Source organism: Aquarana catesbeiana, linkage group LG08 (assembly GCF_042186555.1).
Source record: "Aquarana catesbeiana isolate 2022-GZ linkage group LG08, ASM4218655v1, whole genome shotgun sequence".
Lineage (NCBI taxonomy): Eukaryota > Metazoa > Chordata > Amphibia > Anura > Ranidae > Aquarana > Aquarana catesbeiana.
The window spans coordinates 287889628-287907166 of NC_133331.1; the positions used below are offsets into that span (position 1 = coordinate 287889628).

At 47.0% G+C, this 17539-nt stretch overlaps 2 protein-coding genes across 3 annotated transcripts in view; one reads left to right on the forward strand and one right to left on the reverse strand.

Moving 5' to 3' along the window:
• The window catches only part of LOC141106627 (uncharacterized), a 29962-nt gene extending 21648 nt beyond the window's left edge, over window positions 1-8314 (reverse strand). The window contains exons 1-7 of the mRNA XM_073597559.1: window positions 7599-8314; window positions 5447-5530; window positions 4751-4942; window positions 4541-4664; window positions 4327-4424; window positions 4078-4186; window positions 1299-2317 (exon numbers count right to left, since the gene is read on the reverse strand). Of these exons, the coding sequence (XP_073453660.1) occupies window positions 1299-2317; window positions 4078-4186; window positions 4327-4424; window positions 4541-4664; window positions 4751-4942; window positions 5447-5518 (1614 nt within the window). The 5' untranslated portion in view covers window positions 5519-5530; window positions 7599-8314. The remainder of the gene's footprint in view (window positions 1-1298; window positions 2318-4077; window positions 4187-4326; window positions 4425-4540; window positions 4665-4750; window positions 4943-5446; window positions 5531-7598) is intronic.
• LOC141106607 (uncharacterized) lies at window positions 8108-16434 on the forward strand. Of its 2 annotated transcripts, XM_073597519.1 has the most exons (7): window positions 8108-8390; window positions 9780-9952; window positions 10131-10313; window positions 11956-12079; window positions 12196-12275; window positions 12354-12459; window positions 13772-16432. In XM_073597519.1, exons 2-7 carry the CDS (start codon window positions 9806-9808, stop codon window positions 14665-14667), a joined length of 1536 nt encoding a protein of 511 aa, XP_073453620.1. In that variant the 5' UTR covers window positions 8108-8390; window positions 9780-9805; the 3' UTR covers window positions 14668-16432. The 2 variants fall into 2 exon arrangements, with proteins under 2 accessions (XP_073453620.1, XP_073453621.1); XM_073597520.1 differs by lacking the exon at window positions 8108-8390 and having other exon boundaries at window positions 9822-10025; window positions 13772-16434.
• The last annotated feature ends 1105 nt before the right edge of the window (window positions 16435-17539 follow it).

Here is a 17539-nt window from a genome sequence, read left to right on the forward strand (position 1 = left end):
ATGGTAAAAACTGTCCGTTTACGTTTCGGCCAAGTGCATCCTGAATTTTTCGGTTTCGGTACCAGAATTTTCATGTCGGCGCACCACTACTTTGTTCATATTTGTTTACAACCACTTTAAACTTTAAGAGTTAAACGAGATGATGTGGGATCCTCCGCTCAAAGAGGGGCTTAAACCAGAGTGCTTGTGTCTCATTACCTCCAGGAAGAGAAGAGCCCCAGGTGCTGGCTGAATGCTGATGCAAGTAGAAGAGAACAAGAAAGACCTGGACAGCCGCACACCGGAATGGATAAATCTGTCTTTTTATTAAAAATACAGGATCATGGGGTACACAGAACACGACTGTGGGGTGGTACGAAAATAACTGACGCGTTTCGCACTTACACCAAGTGCTTACTCATACCTGAGTAAGCACTTGGTGTAAGTGCGAAATGCATCAGATATTTTTGTACCACCCCACAGTCGTGTTCTGTGTACCCCATGATTCTGTATTTTGAATAAAAAGACGGATTTATCCATTCCGGTGTGCGGCTGTCCAGGTCTTCTTGTTCTCTTCTACCACTTTAAGAGTTAAGCCCCACCAACTGCCCCTCCCCTTTTAACAAGAGTGATAGTTTGCTGGGCTCAGACCTCCAGTAGCAAAGTGAAACTAGTTTCAGGGAGGCACACAGATGAGAGCGTTCTGGCTTAGAGGGGTAATAGCTGCCATTTTGTATCGTCTGCCAAGAGATTGGGCCTTCACCTCTGAAACGATTAAATGACTAAAGGGTTCACCGTAAAAGAGTAAGGAGGGGAATAAGCAAAAAAAGAAATGTTCTCTGGTTTAGTCAGAACTCATGAGATCATTTCAAATTCCAACCAGTTTAAGTAACTGAAAACAACGGAACTGAAAGTCGAAATCAGTCTTACAACGGTAGCTCTGTAGGCTAACGGGTGGGAGGGGAAAGTACTTAAGAGGGGCTTATGGGAAAGAGAGAGCTCAGGACAATCGTCAGAAGTGGCAGAGACACGGCCGAGCTCCATGTTCTGTAAACTTTCGCCCACCCACATCAGGAGTGCAGGATCACAAGACGATGTGCGTTACTCTACAAATATTCTGGAGGCAAAGCGGTTCCCCTGCCTCCATTTCAGTCGTGTAGCCGTTTGTCCGCAGTGGTGCTTTGACTTTTGGTTTCATCTCATTTCAAAGCTGCTCCTCAATGGGATCGGAGTTTACTCTTAAAAGGTTGTTTTCCGCTTCACTCTGGATTGTCCCGTACGTGGACTTTTTGATGGCTGAGGAGGTGGGCCTTCTGGACGAAGCTTTTACCACAGTCTGTGCAGGAATACGGCTTCACCCCGGAGTGGATGCGTTCGTGCTTCACCACGTCCGACCGCTGCTTAAAGCTCTTCCCGCACTCCGAGCACGAATAGGGCTTCTCCTCCGAGTGACTCTTCTCATGGCGGACTAGAACGGCTTTATCGGTAAAGCTTTTTCCGCACGTTGAGCAGGAGAAGGGCCTGTAACCGGCGTGGAGCTTCTCGTGGGTGACCAAATGGGACTTCTGGGCGAACTGTTTCCCGCAATCGGAGCAAGAGTATGGCTTCTGCCCCGTGTGGGTAATCTCATGCCGGATGAGATTGGACTTGCCGGAGAAGCTTTTTCCGCACACAGAACAGGAGTACGGCCTCTCTCCTGAGTGAAGCCTCTGGTGCTTGACCACGTCCGACTTCTGCTTGAAGCTCCTCCCGCACAGCGAGCAGGCGTAAGGCTTCTCGTCTGTGTGGAAGCGCAGGTGCGTCAGCAGGTGGGACTTGTTCTTGAAGCACTTGCCGCACTCTGGGCATGGGTGGGGCTTTTCGTCCGTGTGAGACCGCCAATGCCTGACGGCGTTGGATTTCTCTGAGAAGCGCTTGCCACACTCAGAGCAGGAGTAAGGTCGCTCCCCCGTGTGAGTCCTCCGGTGCTTAGAGAGCTGGGAGGCATCTATGAAGCACTTGCCGCACTCTGAGCACGGGTAAGGGCGCTCGCCCGTGTGAATCCGCTGGTGCTTGACGACATCCGCCTTCTGCTTAAAGCGTTTGCCACATTCGGAGCAGGAGAAAAGCCTGGTGACACCGTCCGTTATTTGTACAGGAATAAGTTCATCAGGTTGGGTGACGCTATCCTCCGACTCAGAGGGGCGCGGGTCATCGGGAGGTCGCCCGCCATGAGTAGAATGAGCCGATGACAGTCCTGAATGGAGATTTGAGCTTGTGGAGACATCATCATCCTCTGTTTTACGCACTTGTTTGATAATGAGATGTTCCTCTATGGTGCCACCACTGTATCGCCCATCTGTAGAGAATAAAAGAGAAGTATGGGGTTACCTTTTTTTCCAGAATCATACCTACCTTGCTGGATGCAGGATCAGTCCAATGCTGTATCTGTCCCCCGGCACCTCTAACACTGAGAATCGAGCAATCAAACGACCCAGATCGCTCGGTTCTCACAGCTCCCCAAGCAGATAGCCAGTGACTGTCGGTCACCGGCTCTCTGCTCTCCCCCTCACTGGAACACCGGGCTGTGGAAGAGGTGGGAGAGGCCGGCTCAGGCTCTCAGTGGCTCGCTGAGAGGCTGAGCTGGGTGCCAGTCCAGGCACGTGGGCAGATCCCAACACCATTGTCGCGATCTTGCTCGAGCCTGGACCGGCTTTGTGACGTCAGCAGACAGCAGACTTCAGCCCGCTGTCTGCTGAAAATTAGTCACAGGAGTGCAGAATGAACTGCACTCCTGTGACCCACAGGAGAACTACAGCCAAACAAGCTTTGGCTGTTCTTCTCCTTTAAACACAGGAGACCATGACAACAGTTGAGAAGGTAGCAAACCATAACTGAAGGCTTGTACCAAATATCAAAGGAAGCCAAGACTGAGTATGTAGGTCCTCCAACTTTCCCTTTGTACTTGGTAAGCCCGAGACAGAGATGTCAAAGAACAGTGCTTCAACTATCTAGTCCTCACCTCTAGTAATTATTGTATTTCCCATTACTTTCTGTCTTGCAGGATCTGGCACAGCAAGGAACCTAAGGTGTTCTACAAAGCTTCCTGGAGCCAACTACAAAGTAAGTCCAGTTTCATGCTATGGTCGCAGGATTTGGTACCCTGAGGGATCTAAGCTGTTCTACAACGCTTCTCAGAGCCAACTACTGAGTAAGTCCGGTGTTCTATTATGGTCACAGGATCTGGCACTGTGAGGGACCTAAGATGTTCTACAACGCTTCCTGGAGCCAACTAAAGCGTAAGTCCAGTTTCATGTTATTGTCGCAGGATCTGGCACCGTGAGGAACCTAAGGTGTTCCATAACGCTTCCTGGAGCCAACCACAGAGGAGGTCCAGTTTCATGTTATTGTCGCAGGATCTGGCACCATGAGGAACCTAAGGTGTTCCATAACGCTTCCTGGAGCCAACCACAGAGTAAGTGCAGTTTTGTGTTATGGTCACAGGATCTAGCATCGTAAGGGACCTAAGGTGATCTACCACGCTTTCTGCAGCCAACTACAGAGCATGTCCAGTTTCATGTTATGGTTGTAGGATCTGGCAATGTGAGGTGTTCTACAATGCTTCCTAGAGCCAGCTACAGAGTAAGTCCACTTTCATGTTACGGTCACAGAATCTAGCACTGTGAGGAACCCAAGGTGTTCTACAATGCTTCCTGGAGCCAACTACAGAGTAAGTCCAATTTAATAATATGGTCACAAGATCCAACACCTTGAAGAACCTATGGTTCTCTGCAAGAATTGCTGGAGCCAACTACAGAGTAAGTCCACTTTCATGTTATGGTCACAGGATCCAACACCTCCCACTTTCAGTCGGAGAATACACAGCTCCATAAGGGAGAACAATAGCAACCACAGCAAAAATTAAGGAGGGAAGCCACCAAAGCTAAAATGATGTAAGGAAAAAAACAGGACTTAAACAGGATGCATGGTTCCTGGCTTTACCCCACAGGACACATACAGTCTCCCCATTACTGCCTACTGACAGGAAGGGGGGTGGAGAAAAGAGATTGTTGCAGTGACTGAACAAAGAAGATCTGGGATTCAGTGTTAGTTACTCACCGGTTCTAATCTCTGGAGGGATTTCCTCCTCCTTACACGGCTCATCACTTGTTATGTAAATCTCCTCATCATCAATAGGCTCAACCTTAATAACAATGAGGTCTTCACCCTAGATATAAAACAATCAGAACTTTTAATTACTCATAGTATGAGAATACAAGGTAATAATTTATGCAAACAGAGGGAAAAGTCTGGTTACAGAAGTGAAGATTTAGTATGGTATTTGTTAAGATCTTCAGATCCACCTACCTCATAATCTTGAGGGATCTCCTGATCTTCCTGTGTGGAGTCCCTGGAATATAGAGGGAGGGGACAGCTCTCTGGTGGGTTCCCATTACTGGATCCATCTGTAGGAAACACACACACTGACTGAATACATTGTTTCTATGTGTTTATCAGATGATGTGGGATCTAGGTGGACCCTCCGTACTGCTCTCTCCTTTACAATAAAGTCTCCTCTTACCCGGTGATGTGAGGGGCGGCTGATCCTCCATCATGACGTCCTTGTAGAGATCCTTGTGTCCTTCTATATACTCCCACTCCTCCATGGAGAAATAGACAGTGACATCCTGACACCTTATAGGAACCTGACACACACAATGATACAGTCACCATCCAGACACATCCCTTGTCTGTTACTGGATAATGTCCCAGAATTCCCACCACCGCTCACCTCTCCTGTCAGCAGCTCAATGATCTTCTGGGTGACTTCTACTATATTCTTGTCATTTGTTCTCTCGGGTGTCAGGGAGGAAGGTGGTGTTGGTTTGATGATTGAGCTCTGCCTCTTTCTCAGTTTTCTGGAGACACGGGAATGGCTGCTGGGTTTCATGTGATCGTTGTATTTCTTCATCGGTCCATAATCCTAAACAGAAAAATGTATTTTATTCTCTTCTAAGAGCAACACGGATGTAGCACTGTGCAGTATTTTGGACTCCTATGACAATTTACTTAATGAGCTCAGTGTGATGTCATGTCATGTGACCTCCCAGAATCCTCCTCACCTCTCCGGTCAGGTCTGTGTTTTATTAATAGAGATAAGAGTGATGTCATGTGACCTCCCAGAATCCTCCTCACCTCTCCGGTCAGGTCTGTGTTTTATTAATAGAGATAAGAGTGATGTCATGTGCCCTCCCAGAATCCTCCTCACCTCTCAGGTCAGGTCTGTGTTTTATTATTAGAGATAAGAGTGATGTCATGTGACCTCCCAGAATCCTCCTCACCTCTCAGGTCAGGTCTGTGTTTTATTATTAGAGATAAGAGTGATGTCATGTGACCTCCCAGAATCCTCCTCACCTCTCAGGTCAGGTCTGTGTTTTATTAATAGAGATAAGAGTGATGTCATGTGACCTCCCAGAATCCCCCTCACCTCTCCGGTCAGCAGGTAGATGATCTCCAGGGTGAGGCTCAGTATCCTCTTGGTCAGTTGATGCTTTTCCATCAGGTAGCTAATCTAGAAAATTAGAAATATTGTCATCAATAAGAATGATCGAGGAAAGCAATAGAGCTGCTGATGGGGGGCTTTTCAGACAACAGAGCCAGGTCAGTGACCCCACCTTCCTTCAGGACAGAGAAACAGAGTACACCTCGGTCACCAATTCCCTGACCTGTGATTGGCCAGTGATGAAGCAGCAGGCACCTGAAAGCCCGTTCCTCTACCACCACCACCCCACAGCTGGAAGGCCCCATTCACACCTGAGCATTTTGTAGCTTGAAGCTCCAAAACGCTGGAGGAGAAAAAAAAATCAATTATTCTCTACGGAGAAGGTTCACATCTCCACTCCATGTCTCCTGAAGCTCAAAGACGTTCTGGAGCTTCTTTTGTAGCTCGAAATCGGGCAGATATAAAAAATATTGAATACATTATTATTTGGGGCTCATGCACACAGGACGTTTTTAAAAACGCCAGCGCTACGCCCGGTTTTTTACGCTTAGCCGCATTTTTACACGTTTTACCACATTTTTGGGCGTTTTTTCATTAAAAACACTCTTTATAATGTAAACATGCCTAAAAAAACGTCAAACGCGGCTAAACGCAGCTGGACACGTTTAGCTGCATTTTTCGAGCTCGTTTTTACTGCTCCTGGAAGCATAGGCTGTCGTTTTTTTCTACTGCCCCTAGATTATGTGTGCATGGACGCATAGGCTAACATGGATGGGGCTTTTAGAGGCAGTTAAAGGGGGGTTCCGGCCACAATATACACTGTAGCTGCTGACTATTAATAAGGACACTTACCTGTCCAGCGAGCCCACAATGTCGCCCCCCCCGGAGGCCGATCCGTCCATCGGATCGGCCGCCGGCGCCTCCATCTTAACGAAGGGAAACAGGCAGTGGAGCCTTGCGGCTTCACTGCCCGTTTCCTACTGCGCATGCGCGAGTCCTACTGCGCATGCGCGGCGCTTTGTGAATGGCCCCTTGGTTTTCTGGGACGCTCACCGAAGAGGAGGAAGCCCCGCGGAATAGGAAAAGGCAGATTAGGAAGACTGCCTAGCAACAAGGGTTTCAGGGAAGTTAAATTTTTTTTTTTTCACGTTTTTTTTTTTTTAAATTTGTGATGCAATTTTTTTTTTTAAGGGTGGCCCTCCACTTAAAAAAAAAAAAAGTGAAACGCCCCTAACAGCAGCTGTAAAAACATCCTATGTGCATGAGCCCTAATAATAATAATAATAATAATAATAATAAATAAATACCCAAACCCGAACAAATAACAATAATAATAATATTAATTTATTTATTTTGTGTTAGAGTTAGGGTGTTTAGTTATTTATTTTTATTTTTTTAAAGGTTTAGGGATTAATTATTTATTTAGTATTACTTAGTATTCATTTATTGATTTTATTTGTGAATTTTATTTGTGTATTTATTTTACAGTTATTTATTATTATTATTATTAGTAGTAGTAGTATTAACAGCTTAAAAAAATCTAAAAATAAATAAACCTAACCCCTAATCCTAACCCTAACCTAACCTTAACTCTAGCCTCTTACCCTAATGAAAACAAATAATAATAAATGAATAATACTGCAATTGTGCTGTCCCCCCCAATCTACATTGTAAAGCGCTGCTTAAACTGTTGGCGCTACATAAAAAAAAAAAAAATAATAATGAATAATAATAATAATAATAATAAAAAAAGAAATAAAAGCTAATGAAAAAGCTGAAAAACAGATAATAGTTTTCTCTATTGGCTAATAAAAAAAAAAAAAGAAAAAGCTCAAAAACGCCTGAAAAAATGGAAATGCGAAAAAAAAAACCGCCACGGTGAAGTGTGAATGCAGCCTTCCTGTGTTAGACCGATGTGATGGGCAAAGCAATAGAACCCAATACTGGAAGCTAATGGGATGACACATTCAGGTGCTTACACTTGCTGTATTTCATTTAAAATAAATAGAAAAAATATGAAAAAATAGAGAACTGGAATAAAAGGTGTTTTTCTAGCTGACTTCTGTCAGGAAACCATTCCTGTGTGTGCTGTATAAATGAACAATGAAATGCACTGACAAAAATGTGAATTCCTCACCTCCAGCTCCCTCTCCACCAGTAACAAAAAAAAAAAAAAAAAATCCTCATTATCACTTCCGGGGTTACTGTACACTTATTGTCATTTCCTGCCCAGAGCAGCTCAGCGGTGGCCATTTTGTTGGAGCCCAACAATGCGGACATACACTTTCTTCAAACTTTTCTGCCTCCATATTTTGATGATGTTGTACTTAACAACTAGACATATCTCTTCGTTAGTTTTTCGTTTTGACAGCTCTCTTTTTTATTTAATAAAGCTTTAAATAAAAAGGACTGAAAAACAGGTGGCCATTTTGTTGTAGACCAATGGTTGCTGGCTGTCCAGGTTTCTTTTTTTTTCTTTCCTGTTGTCTTCATATTTGCGCCAGACAGTGACAAGTTATGTGTTTTGAAACAAAACGTTTCTTATTTTTGTTGTTTTTTTTTTTTTTTTTTTTTTTTGCTGGTCGGTGGGTTTGTAGCAGCAGTGACCAGGACGGCCATTTTGTAGTGGACCAAGTGTTGCTTGTTCTCCAGGTTTTCCTTCTTTTTTTTTTTCCTGTTGTCTTCACATTTGTGCTAGACAGTGACAAGCTATGTGTTATAAAACAACATGTTTCTCTCTGTGTGTTTTTTTGCTGGTCGGTGGGGTTGCAGCACTAGTAACCCTGGCGGCCATTTTGTTGTGGACCATTCCCATGACTACAATTCCAGGTTGCTCTGCTCCCTGCCTAGATGCTGTTTCTTGCTGTAAAGAATGTGTTCAGGTTCTGTTGGACTGAGAAAAAAAATTCACCTGCAAGAATCTACCTCTGTAATGTATATTTTTATATATTATTGTATTGCATTGTAGTTTGAGAATTTTATAATCTTATATTTGATTTTTTTTTTCAATATTATAATTGTAGGAAGCCAGTGAAATGCGTAGAATGTATGCTTATCCGGCAAATTTTTTTGAAAATTCAGCAAAGTTTTGCCGCTAAGCATTAAAATCGGAGCTGGTCATGTGGTGGTGGGGGCCCAGAAGGTTTTTCTGTGGTGGTGAGAGCCCGGAAAGGTTTTTCTGTGGTGGTAGGAGCCCAGAAAGGGTTTTTCTGTGGTGGTGGGAGCCCGGAAAGGTTTTTCTGTGGTGGTGGGAGCCCGGAAAGGTTTTTCTGTGGTGGTGGGGGCCTGGAAAGGTTTTTCTGTGGTGATGGAAGCCCGGAAAGGTTTTTCTGTGGTGGTGGGAGCCTGGAAGATTTTCCTGTGGTGGTGGGAGCCCGGAAAGGTTTTTCTGTGGTGGTGGGAGCCCAGAAAGTTTTTTCTGTGGTGGTGGGAGCCCGGAATGGTTTTTCTGTGATGGTGGGTGCCTGGAAGGTTTTTCTGTGATGGTGGGTGCCTGGAAGGTTTTTCTGTGGTGGTGGGTGCCTGGAAGGTTTTTCTGTGGTGGTGGGTGCCTGGAAGGTTTTTCTGTGGTGGTGGGAGCCCGAAAGGTTTTTCTGTGGTGGTGGGAGCCCGAAAGGTTTTTCTGTGGTGGTGGGAGCCCGGAAGGATTTTCTGTGGTGGTGGGAGCCCGGAAGGATTTTCTGTGGTGGTGAGAGCCCGGAAGGATTTTCTGTGGTGGTGGTAGCCCAGAAGGTTTTTCTGTGGTGGTGGGAACCTGGAAGTTTTCTCTATGGTGGTGGGAGCCTGAAAGGTTTTTCTGTGGTGGTGGGAGCCCGGAAGGTTTTTCTGTGGTGGTGGGAGCCCGGAAGGATTTTCTGTGGTGGTGGGAGCCCGGAAGGATTTTCTGTGGTGGTGGTAGCCCAGAAGGTTTTTCTGTGGTGGTGGGAGCCTGGAAGGTTTTTCTGTGGTGGTGGGAGCCTGGAAGGTTTTTCTGTGGTGGTGGGAGCCCGGAAGATTGTTGCGTTCTTTGTGTGCCGCCCGCACCTTGGCTTGGTGACGTCATATGGAGAAGAGAAGGTCTCTTGGAAAGCCTCAATGTTGCCATAAGCGTTTTCTGTCTATGGCGTCGTCTCAAGCCAACGCATTTTAAATCTGCTTTGGCCAGCTTGCTCCGGGCTCTCCTTGGCCTCCTCTCTTTTGTATTGACCATGATATCCGCACCTTGTTGGAAGAAGATTCAGTTTTGTAAATTAATGTTTCAGGGAGGCGATCATAATGTGGCTCAATGTCCTATTTTATTTATTTTTTGGCTAATTTATTTATCATGTTTTGTTATTAGGCTGAAATTACTCAGTGCTGTGAAAAATGGTTATTCTGAAATCTTCTACCGACGAGTCACCATTGAAGCAAGTTTCCGCACCTAAGGATCCGCAGAGAGGCGAAGAAGAGAAGAGCATGACTGAGAGGATATTACGGCTCACCCTGGAGATCATCTACCTGCTGACCGGAGAGGTGAGGAGGATTCTGGGAGGTCACATGACATCACTCTTATCTCTATTAATAAAACACAGAGCTGACCAGAGAGGTGAGGAGGATTCTGGGAGGATAAATTGGCATGAATGCTTGAAGGGATCTTACACAGCACTATGGGATGGTGACCTACATCTCATATGTTGATATTTCTGTTTAGGATTATGGACCTCTGGGGAAAGAGATTAAAGACAGTGCGGTGGTCAGTGGTTGCACCCCTGTGTCCGGAGGATGGAGCCAGAGCCATTGCCCTATCATGGGGTTTCCACCTCCTTTAATGACACCTGAAAAGAAGAAGATTCTAGAAGTCACCCAGAAGATCACGGAGCTGCTGACAGGAGAGGTGAGCGGTGCCGGGAATTCTGGGACATTATCCAGTAACAGACAAGGGATGTGTCTGGATGGTGACTGTATCATTCATAGTTGCCAACAGTCCCAATTTTCCCTTAACAATCCCGATTTTGGGACCCTCGTCCCGATTGGAGAGTGTCCCGAATTCGGGATTTTCCATAAGGAAAATCGGGAATGTTGTTTTTTTTTTTTGTTTTTTTGGAGCAGCGGGCTCCAGCAAAATGGCGGCCGGCGCCGCCGCTCTCTCTTCCTCTAGTGTTCAGTGGAGAGGGGAAGGGGGCTCGATCCGTGCAGCCAATGAAGCTGCAAGGCCCCTCCCCTTTCCACTGAAGCGAGCAGAAGACACGGCGTCGTCGCCGTGTCTTGCTGAAAGCTCCCAGCCCCGTACTGCGCAAGCGCTGCGCCTGCGCAGTACAGGGGGTCCTCCATTGCCGAGTGGAACTCTCTCGGCAGAACACCGGCCGCTCCTGCACTGAGCGGGGGCCGGGCTGCATTGAGGGGGGGCTGCACTAACTGAGGGGGGGCTGCACTAACTGAGGGGGGGCTGCACTGAGGGGGGGGCTGCACTAACTGGGGGGCTGCACTGAGGGGGGGCTGCACTGAGGGGGGCTGCACTGAGGGGGGCTGCACTAAGAGGGGGGTCTGCACTAAGGGGGGGGGTCTGCACTAATAGAGGGGGGGCTGCACTAATAGAGGGGGGCTGCACTGAGGGGGGTTGCACTAATCGAGGGGGGGCTGCACTGAGGGGGGTTGCACTAATCGAGGGGGGGCTGCAATAATAGAGGGGGGGTCTGCACTGATGGAGGGGATCTGCACTGATGGAGGGGGTCTGCACTAATGGAGGGGGTCTGCACTGAGGGGGTATATACAGACTCTGGCAGGGGCACCTGATGCAAGGACAGACTCTGGCGGGGGCACCTGATGCAAGGACAGACTCTGGCGGGGGCACCTGATGCAAGGACAGACTCTGGCGGGGGCACCTGATGCAAGGACAGACTCTGCTGGTGGCACCTGATGCAAGGACAGACTCTGCTGGTGGCAGGCGACGTGGCTAGTGACACGCTCAGGGATCCCACTGATTCGGCATTATGGTGAGTTGAATGATTTAATTTTATATTACAATGTAATAATAGAAATAATGCGCTTCAATCATCCTGACACCATAACAACCATGGTGCCGGGATGATTGAAGCGTTAACACCAGGCGTTTGGAGTATCTTTATCTGCTGATTGTTAAACTTTCTAGAATACACATATTTCTATTGTGTAGGATCTGGGGCTGCTGTCCCGTCATTTCCCTCTCCCCCTTTCCTTCTCCCTCTTTCCCTCTCCATCCCTCATTCATCTCAGACTCTAACCACACCCTCTTGAGCCACGCCCATTTAAGCCACGCCCACATTTCCGCATAAACCACACCCACTTTTCCACATAAACCACACCCACTTTTCACATAAGCCACGCCCATTTTCCGCCACGTCACGCTTAGCGCGCCACACTTATGCATTTTTGTTAAGCCACGCCTACAAATGAATGCCCCCGCCCCCTAATTATTGTACAGCTCCGCCTACAGCCAAAAAAGTGTCCCACATATTTTTTTTTCAATGCTGGCAACTATGTATCATTGTGTGTGTCAGGTTCCTATAAGGTGTCAGGATGTCACTGTCTATTTCTCCATGGAGGAGTGGGAGTATATAGAAGGACACAAGGATCTCTACAAGGACGCCATGATGGAGAATCAGCCGCCCCTCACATCACCGGGTAAGAGGAGACTTTATTGTAAAGGAGAGAGAAGTATGGAGGGTCCACCTAGATCCCCCATCATCTGATAAACACATAGAAACAATGTATTCAGTCAGTGTGTGTGTTTCCTACAGATGGATACAATAATGGGAACCCACCAGAGAGATGTCCTCTGCATTACCGGGATTCCACACAGGAAGATCAGGATTATCAGGTAGATGGAACTGAGGCCTTACTAAACACAAATTAAGTTGTTTTCATCTGCTATACTGAAAGTGTCTATCAAATTTAGGGTGAAGACCTGATTGTTGTTAAAGTAGAACCTGAAGAAGATGATCCGTATGTGACGGGTGATGAGCCGTGTAAGGAAAAGGAAATCCCTCCAGAGATCAGCACAGGTGAGGAATAAACACTAAATCCAGAGAAAAATCCCAGATCCTCCTTGTTCAGTCACTACAACAATCTCTTCTTCTCCCCCCTCCTCTGTCAATAGACAGTAATGTGGGGATAGTATGTGCCCAGTGGGGTGAAGAGCCATCAGCCTCTATTGGACCCTGGCACTTCTCTTCAGAATCTTCTCCGTCCCCCTTAGGGGCTGAGTACTCTTTGAGTTCCAAACTGAACCCACAATCATTTATTTTCTTACAGAGCGCTCAGATCTCATATTTACACTAAAATGCAATTAAAAACATAAAAATGTAGTTTAAAAAAAATAAATAAAAAATGTCCCTTTAAGAGCTATGGGCAAAAGTGACGTTTTAACGTCACTTCCGCCCTGCAATGGTATGGAGCCAAGCGGGGGCCATCTTCACCTCAGTCATCTCCATACCACAGACTGAGAAGGATCTGATCGCCTCCGCCGATACCGATGGCTCCGGTAAGCGGTGGAGGGCACCGGAGCGCAGCGGGAGGGGGGGGGGCCCTCTCCCGCCACAGATAAAAGTGATCTTGCAGCGAATCCACCCGACCGCCGACCGCCCGCTGAAGAAGAGGTTACCAGGGTTATAGTAGCTAGCTGCTGTCATAACAACGATATACCTCTTCAAACAGCCGACGTTTAACGATGGCGGGCAGTCGGCAAGTGGTTAAAATCAACTGTCATTATCCTTTAACTACTTGCTAAGAATATTAGCACCAGATTGTCTGCCACACTATCACAGTCCCACTATAAGTCGCTGATCACCGCCATTACAGTATAGCGTCTATAGCTGCGTAAGTTCCAATATACAGTATATACCAGTGGTCTCCAAATTGTGGTTCAGGGGCCAGGTGTGGACCCTTTGCTTGCCTTTATCCTGCCCTTGAGTAATTATTCCTACCTCTGACACCAACAATGGGGCACTATTCTACCCACTGACACCAGTGATGGGGCACTATTCTTCCCACTGACACCAACAATGGGGCACTATTCTTCCCACTGACACAAATGATGGGGCACTATTCCTCCCACTCACACCAACAATGGGGCACTATTCCCCCCACAGATACCAATGCGGTTTGTTTGCATCTGGGTGGATAGATTACATGCTCTTATCCTTATGTATCTTGTGAGTTGCCACTTGTTTTTTTTTTATAAAGTATTTTTTTTCTAAACGGCATTTAGTTGGCGCCCTCTTCTGTGACACAGTTGGGTAGTGGAAAAGGGTGATTGTTGGTTTTTAAAGAACATATTTACTGGTACTCTTTCCCCTCTGTTTCTTTTTCTACCAGATGGACAACACAACTTGAACCATGAGGAGAAGCCTCCAGTTGTCTCTCCAGGAGGTGAAACAGAAGATGACGTGGACCTCACCTCCAACTCTTCTCAAGAATGTTCCAATACCACAGATGTCCATCTATTACTTCACAGCACAGATCCATCTCTTGATCCCTCTAATAATGTTCGGTGTATTCCCAACCACTCCTCGAACATCGCACTTTGTCCTCCCCCTGTAGCAGATCAAGATCTCCAATGTTCAGAGTGCGGTCAATGTTTTTCTCTGCCAGATGATCTTCTTTGTCACCAGACGACCCGAGCTTGTTGGGAACGCTTTGAGTCTAAATCAGGTCTAATTGGCCACCAAAAGGCTTTTGGGAGGTGGAAACTGTATTCTTGTTCTCAGTGCGGGAAAACTTTTTCGTACAAACACAACTTAGTCAGCCATCAGTCTATTCACACAGGAGACAAGCCGTACTCATGCTCCTCGTGCGGGAGACGTTTTCTGAAGAAGTCAAACCTCGACGCTCATCAAAGAACTCACTCGGGAGAGAAGCCATTTCCGTGCACCCAGTGTGGGAAAAGTTTTGCGCAAAAGTCCACCCTTGTGAGGCACAAAAGGACACACACAGGTTTCCACCCGTACTCCTGCTCCGAGTGTGGGAAGACATTTGCACAGAAGTCAGGTCTGGTTCGCCACCAGGCCACTCATACAGGTGCCTACCCCTACACCTGTTCGGAGTGTGGGAAAGGTTTTACAGCCAAGTCGGTTCTCCTCACCCATCAGAGGGTCCACACAGGGGAAAAGCCTTTTCTGTGCTCTCGCTGCGGCAAGCGCTTTAGGTATAAAGAAAGTGCTGATCGGCACCGGCTGTTGCGTTGCGAGGTTGATCACCCCTCAGGGAGATAGACAGTGGGGCAGCAGGTGAAAACAAGGGGATTATGGGTAAAGGAATATGGCATGTGGATTGGAGAACGGGAAAAGTCTCAGTTCTTTTTATTGCTGTGAAGTAAAACTGTGGTCTGGAAAATGTACTAAGCTAAGACCTGTGTTGGATAGTAGGCACCGTAAGGTTCAGGGGTCAGTGACTTAGTAGTACGGGTATCAAAGGGTACCAATGTAGCTAGGCCCCTGAAACTCTCAAGACATACTCAAAAGCCCCCTCTACTCCATCTCATTGATTATAGTGTGTCTAAAACCAAACATTTGGGGGGAGAAGGATAAGAACCCCTGTTGTTTTAATGGGGGGACATGGCCAAACATGCACATAACTGGTTGCATAGTGAACGGCACCCACTGCGGATCTTGAATCACTCCTTCACAGCAGTACTGTACCTTTCCTACATGCTCCTACAGGTACTTCTCCCCTACCTGTTGGGACGTTACATCTCATTGGGATGGCTAAGGAAAACAGTCGGGAGGACTCCATGGCAGTTGAGCGTACGGACCAAGATGGCACTGAATGGCACCCAATGTGGATCTTGAATCACTCCTCGGCAGGACTGTACCTTTCCTATGTACTCCTACAGGTACTTCTCCTCTACCTGCCGACGACAATACATCTTGTTGGGATGACTAAGAAAAACAATAGAGAGGACTCCATGGCCGATGAACGTACAGCCCAAGATGGCACTGAACGGCACCCAATATGGCTCTTGAATCACTCCTTCTCGGCAGGACTGTACCTTTCCTATGTGCTCCTACAAGTACTTCTCCCCCCTACCTGCCAGTGATGATACATCTTGTTGGGATGACTAAGAAAAACAATAGAGAGGACTCCATGGCCGATGAGCATATGGTCCAAGATGGAGCTGAACAGCACCCAATATGGATCTTGAATCACTTCTTCACACTTCTTCACAGCAGCACTGTACCTTTCCCACATGCTCCTACAGATACTTCTCCCCCCCTACCTTCCGGGATGTTACATCTCGTTGGGATGACTAAGAAAAACAATAGAGAGGACTCCATGGGAGCTGAGCGTAGGGCCCGAGATGGCACCAAACAGCACCCACTGCGGATCTTGGGTCACCCCTTCAAGGCAGGACTGTACCTTTCCTACGTGCTCCTACAGGTACTTTTCCCCCTACCTGCAGGCAACGTTAAATCTCGTTGGGATGACTAAGAAAAACAATAGAGAGGACTTCATGGCAGATGAGCGTACGGCCCAAGATGGTGCTGGCTCTCATGTAACCCTTAGCAAGTAAGCCGCAGCTAAACTGGCACTCTTTGCCCGCACTCCTCCAAAAGAAAGGAGTGGCCAAAAATGAAAGTATAAGGCCTCTTGCACCCTCAGACCACAATGACCATATGAATTGGGGCACCTCATTGTTGAGATTGTAAACTCTAATGGGCAGGGCCCTCCTAACCCTCTGGTCTTGAATTGTATTGTAACTGCACTGTATCCCTTTATTTTGTAAAACACAAACTGTTGGCTCTATATAAATTATTTTTTAATATTTAAATTATTGTGCTCACCTTCAATAGTAGAGCAGATGACTCAGAAGGAGGAGAATATGGGGTTCAATGATGGCCAAGAGCAGGAATTACCGAACAAAGCAAAGTTGAGTTTGCTGGATGTTTACCAAGCCCAGTGGGATGTCCGTACTCCCCAAATATAGCACCTGAACCGCACAGAAATGGGAGCTGAATCATGTAATTTTTTTTCTGATACACACTCACTGTCCCCTCCTTCTCTGGCAAACCGGGCTACATGCCTGAATAAGATTCTGGTACAAATTTTGGGAAGGAACCCAAGCTATTGTTTTTTTCTTCAGGGCTTGTGGCCTGCTATGGTTCAGGAGGAAGAGGGGGTATGTGGCGCATGCTCGCAGCCCCCCCCCCCCCTTTTTTTCACCACCAAGGCTGCATGCCTGGATAAGGGTCCAGTATGAATTTTGAGGGAGACACTCTCCCCCCCCAAAAAATCGGAGTGGGGTCCCCTCCTCAAAATCCATACTAGACCCATACCCAGACATGGACAGGAAAGGGGGAAGGGGACAGCAATTATGCGGCACCCTCCAAACCACACCATGCCACATGCCCTCAACATTGAGAAGGTACCTCAAGGTACCTTGACCCCATGCAGATGCACACAAGAGCCTCTTCCCCAGAACTTGGAGGCTTCCTTTAAAAAGAGGGAGACGCGAACACTGGGATGACATGGAGGACTTTACCTTCACATATTTGGTGTCAGCTAGGGACCATTTGATCCATTTTAAATTCTTTCACAGAATTTATTATACCCCTGCGAAACTGGCACATACAATATATTACCAAAAGTATTGGGACACCTACCTTCACACGCACATGAACTTTAATGGCATCCCAGTCTTAGTCCGTAGGGTTCAATATTGTGTTGGCCCACCCTTTGCAGCTATAACAGCTTCAACTCTTCTGGGAATGCTGTCAACAAGGTTTAGGAGTGTGTCTATGGGAATGTTTGACCATTCTTCCAGAAGCGCATTTGTGAGGTCAGGCACTGATGTGGACGAGAAGGCCTGGCTCGCAGTCTCCGCACTAATTCATCCCAAAGGTGTTCTATCGGGTTGAGGTCAGGACTCTGTGCAGGCCAGTCAAGTTCCTCCACCCCAAACTGCTTTGTGCACTGGTGCTCAGTCACGTTTGAGTGGAAGGGGCTTTCCTCAAACTGTTTCCACAAAGCTGGGAGCATGAAATTATCCAAAATGTCTTGGTATGCTAACACCTTAAGAGTTCCCTTCACTGGAACTAAGGGGCCAAGCCCAACCCCTGAAAACAATCCCACACCATAATCCCCCCT

Bases quoted from the DNA above. Each gene is read 5' to 3' on its own strand.
- LOC141106607 (XM_073597519.1), top strand. From the start codon at position 9,806: ATGGTTATTCTGAAATCTTCTACCGACGAGTCACCATTGAAGCAAGTT. The intron at 9,953-10,130 runs GTGAGGAGGATT...ATTTCTGTTTAG, and splicing joins TCTACCTGCTGACCGGAGAG to GATTATGGACCTCTGGGGAA. The intron at 10,314-11,955 runs GTGAGCGGTGCC...TGTGTGTGTCAG, and splicing joins CGGAGCTGCTGACAGGAGAG to GTTCCTATAAGGTGTCAGGA.